Source organism: Ursus maritimus, unplaced genomic scaffold (assembly GCF_017311325.1).
Source record: "Ursus maritimus isolate PB19 unplaced genomic scaffold, ASM1731132v1 scaffold_1, whole genome shotgun sequence".
Classification (NCBI taxonomy): Eukaryota; Metazoa; Chordata; class Mammalia; order Carnivora; family Ursidae; genus Ursus; species Ursus maritimus.
The window spans coordinates 9,259,892-9,272,627 of NW_024423343.1; the positions used below are offsets into that span (position 1 = coordinate 9,259,892).

The following is a 12,736-nucleotide window of genomic DNA, read 5'->3' on the forward strand; positions in this document are numbered from 1 at the left end:
GCCTGCTTGTGTGTCAAAGATTGTAGGTAGGTCACTAGAGTTTCTAAATGTTATCAGGTTTTCGTCTTTCTACACATTACTGGGTGGTCCCTCTTTACGAGCTTTGCTGGTGTCTGCCTTAAGCTGCTGCCCAGGTAATCTTAACTCAGTTCAGCATAACCATGGACCATAGAACTTATGACCATAAACCCAGAAGCAGAAAGTCAGAATTTGTTTACCTCTACCAGTTCTAAGTCGTGCGATTTAGAGCAAGTTAGTAAACATCTCTACGTCTCAGTGTCCTTCGCAGTATAATGGGTACAATCATAGTAACTGTCTTGCAAGGTTTCGTGAAGATCAAAGAAGTTACTGCATGGGAAACTCTTAGAACAAAGTCTGGCACATTGGAAGTATTCGATAGATATTAGCTATTTTAAATATCTGTCTTATGTTCACCAGCAGCCCCTTTGGGATTTCGGCATCATATTATTGGTCACTTTCTGCCTCCACGGTCGCTGGGTGTTGTCATTGCCTCTTATACCCATGAGCCTTTGAGGTAGGCATTGCTTTGCAGACTGCTAAGGGCTGCCTTTAGAACCAGGATGCCGGTCTGAAGATGCCCACTGAGCGCAAAGAGCAGCTCCCCAGGTTCCCAGAGTCTTTCCTCTCTTCTCCTGCCTCTTTCATAGGATGTTCACCATGACCAGGGCCTTAGAAGACACTCTTCTCCAGCAGTTCATATACCAGAAGCTGGAGATTGCCTATGCCATATACAAGCCATTTCCCTTCCTCGAAGGCCTCCGAGACAACTTCTTCATCACTGAGACAATGTACAGGGTGAGTCGTGCTGCCCGCTTGCCCGTGGCAGCCCAGCCCCCACCAAGAAGTCCCAAATATTGAAGTTTCAAAAACACAAACCCCTACGGCTTCTGGAGCTTGGAAGGCATGGTCCAAAATGTGCATTATCAGGGAAAGACGGGGTCACAGGGGCTGCCATACAAATGACCTCAACCCAGGTGGCTTCGGTCGGAAGTACAAAATCAGGGTGTTGGCAGGGTAGGTTCCTTCTCAAGGCTCCCGGGGAGAGTCTGTTCCTGACGCTCCCACCTTCTGGCGGCACCAGCAACACTTTGTGTTCCTGGGCTTGTCGAAACCTCACCTGCAATCGCTGTTTCCATCTGCACATCAGTCTCTACATCACCTTTTCCTCTCCCTGTCCTTTCTCCTTCTCTTCTCTTCTAAGGACACTGGGCGTCGTGATGCGGAGCCCACCCTAATCCAGGATAATCTCATCGCAAGACCCTAACTAATTACATTTGCAAAGACCCTTTTTCCAAATAAGGTCACATTCACAGGTTTCAAGTGGACATCCTTTTGGAGGGGTGATACCATTCCACCACTAAGGGCGCCCTCCCCATTCCTAGGAGCTTGGTGAGCACAGTTCATTCAAATGTGAAGCAAGGCAGGCATTGGAAGATATGGCTATGTGGACAAAAATGGCATTCTTTTATAATTTGGGGGTTCTTTTATGCATTTCCTGAGCCCAGGCCCAGGGAAGTACAGCAGTGGTTGAACAGTCTTCTCCCTGTCTCGGCCTGGTGGCTTCCAACCCCTCTTCACGTCACAGCCCAGATGTCACTGCTCAGAGAGCCTTCCTTAACCCACTCATCTGATTTTTTAGAAAAACCTATGCTTTCCTTTCTAACACTTCTCTCAATAGCAACCGGGCATTTCTTTTATTTGTTTATTATTTAATGCCCATCTTCTCCACCTGACAGTGTCCCTCCCTCAATATGAGTAGCCCCAGGTTGGTCTTATCCACTGCTCTGTACCCAAGGACTAGCCTAGTAGTGCTCCGGAAGTGTTATGCAGTCAGTTCTCTCCTGCCATTGCTACAGAGTTCTGCCCACAGCCTTAGAGAATTGATTACACAGTAGCAGCCTTTGACTCCCCTTTCCCTTTCCTAAAATTTCTTTCTTCCCTTAAATGTACCTAAAATAAGGTTCACAAAGCAGACTTATTTTAAAGAAGGCTAAACTATTTATTCCTATGACTAGCAGTCCAAACCTATGTGAGGTTCTAGAAGTAAACATGTGGAGCTGTGACTTCTCTACTACATTCGAGTTCGTGCATTTGTGTAAATTCCTTCTTAACAGAATGAAATACCATTCTTATGACTTAGAAAACCACAAATGTACAATAAACTTCCATTCCATTTTATAATCATTCATAATAATCCTTGATTCCATTTTTTTAAGGAATCCATGGAGGCCTGTAGAAATCAGGTTCCCGTCCCCAGAGTGGTGTACAACATCCTCACCCACCTGGAAAAGAACTTCAGTCTCTCATTTCTGGAGATGTTGTTCAGCCGAATTAACCTGCATGAATACCCCCACCTGATGACGATTCTCAAGGGCTTCAGAAGTGGTACGAGGCTTCTTGAATATCTTTTAGGCTATAAAATCATGCCAGAAGTTGCTATGCTCAAAGTTTGGGTTGGCTTTCAGCCCCGTGGAATTATGCACTTCAAGTGCCAGGTTCTCTGGGAAGATAGGGAGCATGCTCTCTCGCAGGTGCACCGGGAAGAGCAGCCTCCGGCCCCAGCTCTCCAAGATAAATTTCTAGAAGACACATTTCCGTCTAACCTGTTCTATGAAGTGGGGGAAAGTTGTTCAGTTTATCCCACTGGATGGTCTCTACGGAGATGCAGTTGCAGAGACTCAGTCTGGCAGAAGGATGAGGAGAGCCAGAAGGGAAGAGAAATGAATAGGGATGGACAATAAGTATCTTTTTGTTTTTTAGTACTTACTATGTACCAGGCATCATCCCAAGCACTTTACATGATAATCTCATATCATCTTTAAAACAATCCTGTGAAGTTGTTATTATCCCCATCTGACATATGAAGAAATTAAAGCTCAGAATAACTTTCCCAAAGTTACTTGTCGGCTAAGAGCAGAGCCAGCTGTCCTGCTTGGGTTTCCTAGCACCGGGGCCTGAGATTTCAATCCGTCTCTCAAACAAGGACAGGTGGAAGGCAGAGTGTAAAGCCAGAGGAGAGAGGAGAGGGAGCTGAAGAGAGAGAGGGTAGAAGAAGGAAGCAGAACGTGACGCACACTGGAAACAACGAGAACGAGCTGGATAAATAAAGAGCAGGAGAATGAGCAAGGACAGAGCTGGGAAGAAAGAAGCCAGGACAAGGGGAAGAGGTGACATGATCACTTTCGGTTTAAGGACAAACCCTTTGGCCAAAGCGCATGGTTCACTTAGCTGAGAATAACAGGAAGAAGACCAGCAGATCACACACACAAAATGTGACATTTTGTTAGTGGGGTCACCACTGTTGACAGCAAGAGGTTCCTCCCCCAAAAAAGAAATGACTCCTTGAGCTATAGGGGCCGTGAAAGAGAAAAGCTCCCCTTCCAGCCGGCACAGGTGCACCTGAGCCCGTGCTCCTGGTAGCATTGGGGTGCCACAGGGAGGACTGGGTTCTTAGAGGCCACGCTAAGTCAGTCTGAGAGCCAGAGGCACCACACCTTGTGATGCCCCCGGACGTAGCCGAGCTCATGCGTCTTTCTGGATCTGCAACTCTGTGCTTTTGTTCTAAGCCCCTCTCCAAAATCCCACCTTACTTTCTTTTTTCTGTTCACTGGTTGAGACAACTTAACTCCTGAAATAAATGTTGGAGAAGAATCATAAGAGAAACCTGGCCATGGAAGGAATTGCACGCAGAAAACCAAGCGCCCGGAGTGTTGAAGTTGGGGAGGAAGCTTGGTGTGGCCCATCCCAGGGTGCGAGGCAGGGAGGCACAGAAGCTCGTTCTGCAGAAAGGAGCAGAAACCGGAGTAGAAAGGATGCACCATGTGAAGGAATTTACATTTTATCTTATTTACTACTGGGAGGTGTGATGCATTTATTTAGTAAAACATTATATTAAAATTATAACCTCATACAAAATTGTCTAAATTCTGAAACCAAATTAAAGAAAAACTAAAGAAAAATAAATCCCTGAGTACAAAGTCAAACTCAGCTTTATGTGTGAAATGACTTTGGTATTAGACCAGAGGTCTAATAGGAAAGGGCCACAAATGGATGATGCTGGTGATGACTCGATTCTCTACACCTGGAGGAGGATGAATCACTCCATGCCCCCAACCCTTCGGAAGTCCTGTACAAAGAAATTCCCTAATAATTCTGAGTAGCCAGGATGTTGATGTGTGTTCCTTCACCAATCCCAGTTGTCAATTGCTGCGGAGGATGGAGCAGAGCTGTGCCGACTCTCCTCGAAGCCCCAGCCAACCCAGCAGAAGGGTGTTCCCTCCAGATGCTGCTGCCGCTGCCCCCACCCCAGAGCCACCCACCCCATGCACCCAGTATCACGGAGCCCGGCACATCCACACAGCACAGCGCTGAGATCGTGGGAGAACCATCCAGCCCTTCTGACCCTGCCGTGACTCTCCCCAGAGCCACCCAGGAAGAAAGCATCACTCCAGGTAAGAGGAAGACTTTGTCCAACACCTGTGCCTTCCCAGCCTAGGGTACCTGTGGTCATGTCTAGAAGCCCAGGGTCCCACCTTTTTGTTAATCTGGTCCATCCCATGTGCCCACCTACCACACAGACTTCTCCAAGAAGGACTATGGGCACTGCCAGGGGCTTGGGGAAAGCCTAGAGCCCAAACACCTGCTTCCCACCCCTGGAACAGCCCAACTCTCTGCCCTAGGGTATTGGTGCTTCTGTCCTGGGTGCTTTTACCTTTTGCTTTCCTCCCTGACACTCTGTCCCTGTATCCTGTAATCATTTTTCTTCCTCCCTTCAAATACCAACGGCAATTTAACATCCCAAATAAATGATGACGAAGACTCACATGGGACGCCCGGCACGCCCTCCGACACCGTGCGAGGTAATACTGCTCGGGGCTGACTCAGTCTAGTTCAAAGTGGGTGTGCGGGCCAAACATGCCCCTGCCAACCCAGAGGCTTGTGGCGGAAGCCCGAGGAAAAAGAACTGGGTGTGACAAAGAAAAAGAAACAGGGGGACTGAAGCCCCAGCTCTGCACAGGACATCTTGTCAGGGATGCCTCCACACCGGTTCGACGCCGTGATCTCCAACTAATAACAGTGTTCAGAACGGACACGTAGCTTGCGCAATACACCCCTCTGTGACCCTTACTCAACTACTCACCCTCTGATTGCAGGGGCCTTTCAGTTCCAATCATATTCATTTTTATGTAGTTTGGATTCTAAGAGTAATGTTATCGAAATTATTAGAAAAGATGATAAAATGTTGAAAGATCTGCTGGTTGAAAGAGCTGCTAAAACGTTGAAAGATTTAGCTTCCAAAATTGTGTTTCTTATCTCTCCCAACCATCATTATTAAGGACTTTGATTGCATCGAATGTAACCACGGAGTTTTATCGGGTGCGGTCAAAAATGGTATCGTGGATTCTCCAATACTGAGCATAAAGGGCCCTCTTTGGTCCAGATGTTTCCTTCACTCCTCTAATACTCGCCAACCACACAAGGTTAACATGATCATGAAGCCAATAGCAGTGGAAGAGTCCATCCTCTAGATTACCGAAAGAAAGAAAAAATTAAATTATTAAATTAGTAAGTAGTGAATTACTGTATCCTACACCCGAAACTAATATAATGCTGTATGTTAACTACACTAGAATTAAGATTTTAAAAAATAATAAAGTAGAAGAAAATTAGTAAGCAGCTAGTTGAAAGGAAATGATAGCTGACTCTCCCCCTCTATCCCACCCTTGCTGGGCCTTGGTGTTCCGTTGGCTCCTTCGTTTTTACTGGCTGGAATAGACGGGTGTTATTTCTCCCCCTCTGGTCCCTGTTCGCTGGTTCTGGGATCTGAAATTCCTCTTCTTCCTCTGCTCAGTGTCCGGTAACAACCTGAGCCCCCAAATAAATGATAAAGAAATGCTCAAGAGATGCCCCCACCAGGCCCCGTGCCAGGTAATCTTGATGTAGAAACTGTAGCTTGCTTACTTTCCATGTCTACCGAGAGGAGAGGCCATCTGGATCTTCTTGAGATGGGGCTCTCCTTGCCACTCTAGACCACCATCTTCGTGCTGTGCACCCAGCCTTCGGGAGCTCAGACACGCCAGAGACCCTGGGGAGGACAAGGGAGACGAGTCTGGGAAGGGTAGACTTGGAGCGGGGGCACCGAAGATGAGGGGCAGGAGCCCCACTACCACCCACGGGGCCTGGGCTGCAAACGTCACTAGGAGGTCTGCTAAGTGAGAACATTCATCACCATGAGGGCTGGTGGCAGGAACCCTGGGGAAAGGACAGGGGCCCGAGTCCGAGCAGAGCTCTGTACTCACCGACACTCTGAGGTCACTGCGATAAGGTAAAGCTCAAAACTACTCCAAACAAATACAAAGCAAACAAAAACTGTGTGGCCCACATGGTTCTTTTTCCCAGCCCCCACCCTGACTGTGGGAAGTTTCACCTTCACCCTAGTAGTTTCTATATCACTTCGATTTTTAAGAGTTGATAGAATTAAAATAATTTGAAATGCAACAGATTATTTAAAATGTCTCATGACTGCTTGCCATCTGCCTCCATGACCTGTTCTTGAGCAGGCCGAAATTTGAGACTGACCTCTTAGCACCGTGCAAGCAAGAAGAAGGAAGCGGTCTCACTTGAGATTTATAACGGCTTTGAGCCCTTCTGTCTTCTTCGTGCCGCAAAAACTAGAACTTTGTATGTATTTGCTATTAACCCGTGCTAGCCAAGTAGAGGCTAGCTCCTGCTTTCTTGGTCCTTGTACACAGAAGTATGTAAGGCACTTAGCTTCCTTCACTATTGTTCAAGGTGAAATAATGACAAAGAGAGGGGTTCAAAAATATCTGTTCACAGACCTCTGAGCAATAACGTGTATTTTTCCCATGGTGAAGACATCCCCCTTCATCGAAGCCACCAGAAGTCAAGGTCAGCCCTCACCCCGCTCGCAGCCTCGTTCCCGGTGTGAGGGTGGCTGAGAGCCCTTGTTCCTCTCTTCTACTGAGGAAGGGGAGCCTCTCGGAACGGGTCACACTGAGCCCTCCTCTGTGGGGCGATTGTTCCTACTTCACCAGGATGGCCACGCAGGGAACGCTAACCACAAACTGATCAAATCAAGGCAGAGCCAGGGAGCCCCCGGGCTGGCAGACCCGCTCCCTCCTGCCCTCCCCTCAGTTCCCTCGGGACTTTTCCTTCCGCCTGTTCCAAGCGCTGACCCAAATTCTCTTTCCTTTGTTAGTGATGAACGATGACTCTCCTGAACCAAATGACCCCGAGGAGCTCCAGGAGGCATCCAGCACACCTGCCAAAAAGAAAGGTAAGGAAGGGTTGTCTTTCTCCTGCAGACGTCGGGAGCGTGAATTTGGAGCTGCTTTCTGCTTTTCCCGTTTTGTCAGAAGCACCCACCATGTGATTGTAGTCATGACGCTCATTACAGCTTGTCTCTGCAGCCCCCACTCACTGCGTCTTCCTTGAAACCCTTCACGAAGATTGTAGGGAAGCCAGAAGGCACTGATGGCCATTGAGATATGCACCTCTTGCAAACACCTGCTCTGAAATCATCACAGTCTCCTTTACCCACAACTTCTTGGAGGGTTAGTCGTACCTCCCTCTTAACGAAAGCGGGTTCCCCTGAGAGGACACTGCTTTCTTTTAAGACAGGGCTGCATACTCTCTGCTATCACTCATGGAGGAAGGCAGGGAGGACGTCCACTGCTTGCTGCCCACCATCCCTGGCCAGCCCCTTGTTCCTGCATCCTCTACTTTGAGGCTGAACCGTTCAGATGAAATGCTCCCTCCTTCATCACGATCATCCTTGACTTGTCCCCAATGACTTAGCACAACTCAGAGGCTGACTTAGAATTTTTCTGTCAGTTCAAGTCCTGCCACCATCCTGGACACCTTCAAGGTACACGGGGATAACAGGCCCTCAGATCCATCCTCAGTTCTTTTCCAGTGACTTTTTCCTGCACCGATTCTTGGCCTCCTGCACCCAAAGGCAACCCATCAGCGTTCTCATCGTTGAAGCCCGCTTGGCCTTCCAATAACTAATTTCAGAATTCTCTTTCTTGACATCCAGTCCTTGAAGTCTGCTCCTTCTACAGCCATTGTTCAATCTCTGAGCTCTCCTACCCAGCCCGATCTGAAAAAATTAATTCGAGGGTCCCCTGGGTGGCTCAGTCAGTTAAGCCTCTGACTCTTGATTTGGGCTCAGGTCATGATTTCAGGGTTGTGGTATCAAGGCCCGCATCGGGCTCCACACTCTGTGCAGTCTGCGATCCCTCTCTCTCTGGTCCTCCCCCAGCTCGCATGTGCGTTCTCTCTCTCTCAAATAAACAAATAAAATCTTTTTAAAAAATTAATTTGAAAGTATCCCTGCCTGGTTTCTTCCTTATACAATTTGCTCCCCCTGGAGCTGTCCTTCAACCTCACTTGGGTGACCAGTCCACTGGCCTTTCTCTTTTCTGGTGCATCATATGCCTCTCTTCATACTCCTTCATACCAGGTTAGAGTCCACAAACCATCGCTTCGATAACCTCTTGCTGATATCTTAATCTGCCTTGCCTCTCTCTGTCTTTTCCTAGAACCCTCTGGCAGGTCTTAGAGGGACCCATTATCTGCTTTCTGCACACTACGTCCGAGGGGGAGAGCCACACAGCAGGCAGGACACATAGGCTGTGTCTTCATGAGTCCAGCATTAATGGTCCTCCCACACTGTATGACAATTCCACTTCTTGCAATGATCCTTTCCAACCCTGAGCTTTTTCTTCAAACTGCTGACCCCCTCACAGCCTCCTTTTTCTTAACAGATTACTTTTCCTCCTATTTCGTAGAAAGGCACCTGGAAGGACTACCCTCACTTCCTGCTACCTACCAGCAAGCTCTAAGTGCCTCTGGCCCCTCCTCTCCGGTTCCCCCTTTCTCTCTGCAACAATCCTTATACCTTGCCTGATGGGGTCCATGATCTGTTCTCTCTCCTGAGAATTCAGCACCTCCCTGTCACAGGATCTGCATTCAGCCACTGCCCAAGCCTATCACAGCCCATAAGAAGAGCTTCCTCTTGGTCCTCAGCTCACCTCGCCAGCTTCCATAGCTCTCTCCTCCATTTTACAACCAAACTGCTGGAAACGAGTTAGCTAAATTCGTTGTCCCCATCTCTTTGTGTCCCTCTCTCCTCCACTATGTTAGAATTTTTCTCCCTCATTACTCCACGAAGCAGCATCAAGTAAAGTCACCAATGACCTCCTCACCAGTATGGTTTGAAGACCAAAAGTGAGAGCTGAACATTGTTGACGTGTAAAGTTGACAGGTCTATGTTTGTAGCCATGAAAAGATGATGTGTACCCTTTCTTTTTAGGAAAGAAAAGAAAAAGAAGTATCTGGTCAACTCCAAAAAAGAGACACCAGAAAAAAAGGCTCCCAAAAGGTAAGATGAGAGAACAAGAGGAGATCAGAGGCCACAGACAGCTCATGCTTGTAGGTCAAGCTGCGGGAAGTTGAATTTTATTCTAATGAAATGAGGAGACATTGAAGAGATCTAATCAGTGAAATGACATGATCCCATTTTGCGTTTGACAAGAACAATTTTGGGGCCGTGTAAAGAATGAATTGGAAAAAGAAAAGAAGAAGCAGGGCAACCATTTGGGGGGCAGATGGCATGCAAGCTGATAGAACTCTGCATTCAGATCTGGCAGTGGAGGTGGAGAGGAGGGCCAGTTCAAGACCAACTTGGTGGTAGAGTTGATAGACCTTGATAAATTGGAAGCTGGGGAGGAGAGAGAAATCAAGTCTTGCTCTTCAGTATCTGGCTTGAATGGCCGGGTGAATGGTGGCATATGTTGCTTAGAGAAGATGCAAATAATTGGGGGAGAAATTTCAGAATTTTCCATTTTTGACCTGTCCATTTCAAGTTTCTGCTAGCTATCTGTGCCCTTGTGCCATGCTAGGTTAAGTGCTTTGTCAAAAATTGTGAAGCGTCTGAGATGGTAACCCACTTGCATAGGCACATCCTTTATGTATGTGACCGCTGCAGGAACCCCAGGCACCTGGATCAGGGAGAGAATTCCTCACTGATAGCACAACCAGCTCAATAGCCACAGTAACAGCACAGCATCTACCCCCACATGCAGACCCATGGGCAGAAGAGAGCTAATGGAATCTTTCTGAGACGGCAGATGATATCCCATAGACAAGGGACAGAGAATGATGGATTTTCTGTTTACAGATAGGACAAGGACAGCCATTTTCTTCCCCTCCTGAAAGGAGAAGGAAAAAAACAAAAACAAAAAACAAACTTTGCTGCTTTGAGATAAGAGTGAAACAATCCTGCAGCCTCACCCTAATCTTTTGGAATTTAAATGCCTCTTTCCAAGAGGCAGAGAAAGCCCAGGGGTCTCCAGCTTTTACTGAAGATGTCTTCAAATTCTGGGCCTCATCCATTTTGATGTGTGAATACCTACGGAGGGAGGGCTCAGTAATCCTGGTACTCTGGGACCTGAACCTAGGAAGCTAGCCCTGCTGTAGGCATTTGGCAATCTCAGGAGATGAGAAGTTTTATTTTCCTTTTAGATCAGACAGCAATTTACTGGCTACAGATCTCATTCTCATGGTATGTGAAAAGCAAAATATTTCTAGGGAAGTGAAAGCAAGCATCCCTATCTTTATTCTGTATTTATTTCTATGTCTCCGGAGGCTAGGGCTTTTTACAGAAGCACTGAGAAATCAAGGGAGTTTAATTTCCCCACAATATGCCACTCTGGCACTCAATAAAAAATCAGATCCAAAGACATAAATATAAGTCCTTGGCAAAATGAAGGCATCCAGGACCGTGGGAAAGAGAACCCTAACCTTGACAACCCCTTGCAAATCCTCTTTGTTCCAGACTTTCACTCCGTCACGAGGCACCTCAATTCTTTGATACCTTGCACTCTCCCCACTAGAGACACCTAGGGACTCTTGGATCCCTCCTGATCCACACCTAGGCCCTCAGGAACCTGGAGAGGTACTTTATAACACTCCTCCTGTGCCACTTGGCTATTTTTACTCAGATGTGGCCGCCTCCAGGATGAAGGTGTCATACGACAGGGCCCAGGAAGGAAATTCCACTGCTCTGGGAGTCTGATTAATTTCAACAGTTTGTGCAGGGGCGAGACAGTTGGTGAGTCTAAGGGAGAAAGAAAGGGGCACACCAGCAAAAATATATAATTACAGAGAACTAGCAGGAGGAAAACAAGGCCCAGGAGCACAGAGATCTCAAAGTGTGGGGGCTGGCGGCGTGGGAGGGGGAGGAGGGGCTTTCTGGGCACCCCAGTGAAAACTATTCACAAACTCTCCACTATCTCACCCAGGGAGAACCTCACCTCAGCACAAAAGCCAAGAGAAGCTCCAAGGGGTGGCTCAGGCAACTCAAAGGAAGGACGATTCACCTAGGAAGTCAAATGCCATGACAAGGGTCCAAAAGGCAAAGACTGAACGTGCCCAAACCGCTGGACCAGAGGGTAAGGCCGGGGACAGAATCTGCCATTTGAACGCTCAGGGTGGGAGGGTCTCCCACAGAGCAGGCACCGCATTAGGGGGATGTGGAAAGGTGACAGTAGAAGGAGGGAGAAGTGTGGAGAAAGGTGGTGAGGGGTGTGTGACAAGAGGGAACAAAGATCTGCTGCACCCGAGAAGATTTTGTGCAGAAACGGCTCCGTCCACACGGCATAGCTGACCTCAGCTGTGACCTTAGGCAGCAGCTCTCAAACTTTTTGGTCCCAAGACTTCTTCACACTCTTCAGAATTATGGAGGACCCTAAAGACCTTTTGTTTCTGTCGTGTATATTCATCTATATGTACTTCATTAGGAATTAAAACTCATCGTTCAAAAATATTTACGTGTTAATCCATTTAAAAGTAACAGTAATATACCAACTACCTGTTAACATAAATAACATATTCTTATGAAAAACAAATATATTTTCCAAATACAAAAACGGGGAGAAGACTGGCACCATTTTACATGTTTACAAACCTCTTACCGTCTAGCTTAATCAGAGACGGCTGGCTTCGTATAGGCGCTTCTGTGTTTGATGGGTTGGGATACATCGCTTGGGTGGAAGGACAGGAAGATAATCCAGCTCACGAAGATCTGTAGTTCAAAAGGGTGGAGTATTTTGGCAGGTTTTTGAGAAAACTGTGTATGTTCGTCTTTGATATTTCACCCAAAGTCAAGAAGGGATGGTTTCTTAAAGGTTAGTGGTGACATAGCACTGAGACCATATCAATTAACTTCTTGTACGCCTCTGAAACTAATAATGCGCTCTATGGTAATCAATTGAATTAAAATAAAGTAAAATAAATTTTTTTTAAAAAATTTACTTTTTATACTCTGTTGCAATACAATGCATTATGCTGTCTTGCATTTTAAGTGATCTACTTACATAGGATTTTATAATATCTTGGACATTTGGAAAATCAGTTCACTGAATCCTACAGTGAGTTTGCAGCTCAATCGCACAAGTATTTTTCTCGAGACATTCATGCTTCAGGATGTAGCGAACTGCTTTATACGAACTCCCCAGTTTTCCACATAGACTATTAAAAAGATGTATACTCGGGGGCGCCGGGGGGGGCTCAGTCATTTAAGCATCCGACTCTTGACTCTTGGTTGTGGCTCAGGTTGTGATCTCAGTCGCGGGATCCAGCCCCACATCGGCCTCTGTGCTCAGTGGGGAGTCTGCTTCAGATTCTCTCT

At 47.0% G+C, this 12,736-nt stretch overlaps 1 protein-coding gene across 1 annotated transcript in view; it reads left to right on the forward strand.

Moving 5' to 3' along the window:
* Positions 1-12,736, forward strand: part of SP110 (SP110 nuclear body protein) — a 38,460-nt gene that overhangs the window by 3,508 nt on the left and 22,216 nt on the right. Inside the window, 7 exon segments of the mRNA XM_040639330.1 lie at positions 669-816; positions 2,238-2,406; positions 4,218-4,471; positions 4,805-4,880; positions 7,241-7,318; positions 9,359-9,427; positions 11,349-11,498. Of these exon segments, the coding sequence (XP_040495264.1) occupies positions 669-816; positions 2,238-2,406; positions 4,218-4,471; positions 4,805-4,880; positions 7,241-7,318; positions 9,359-9,427; positions 11,349-11,498 (944 nt within the window).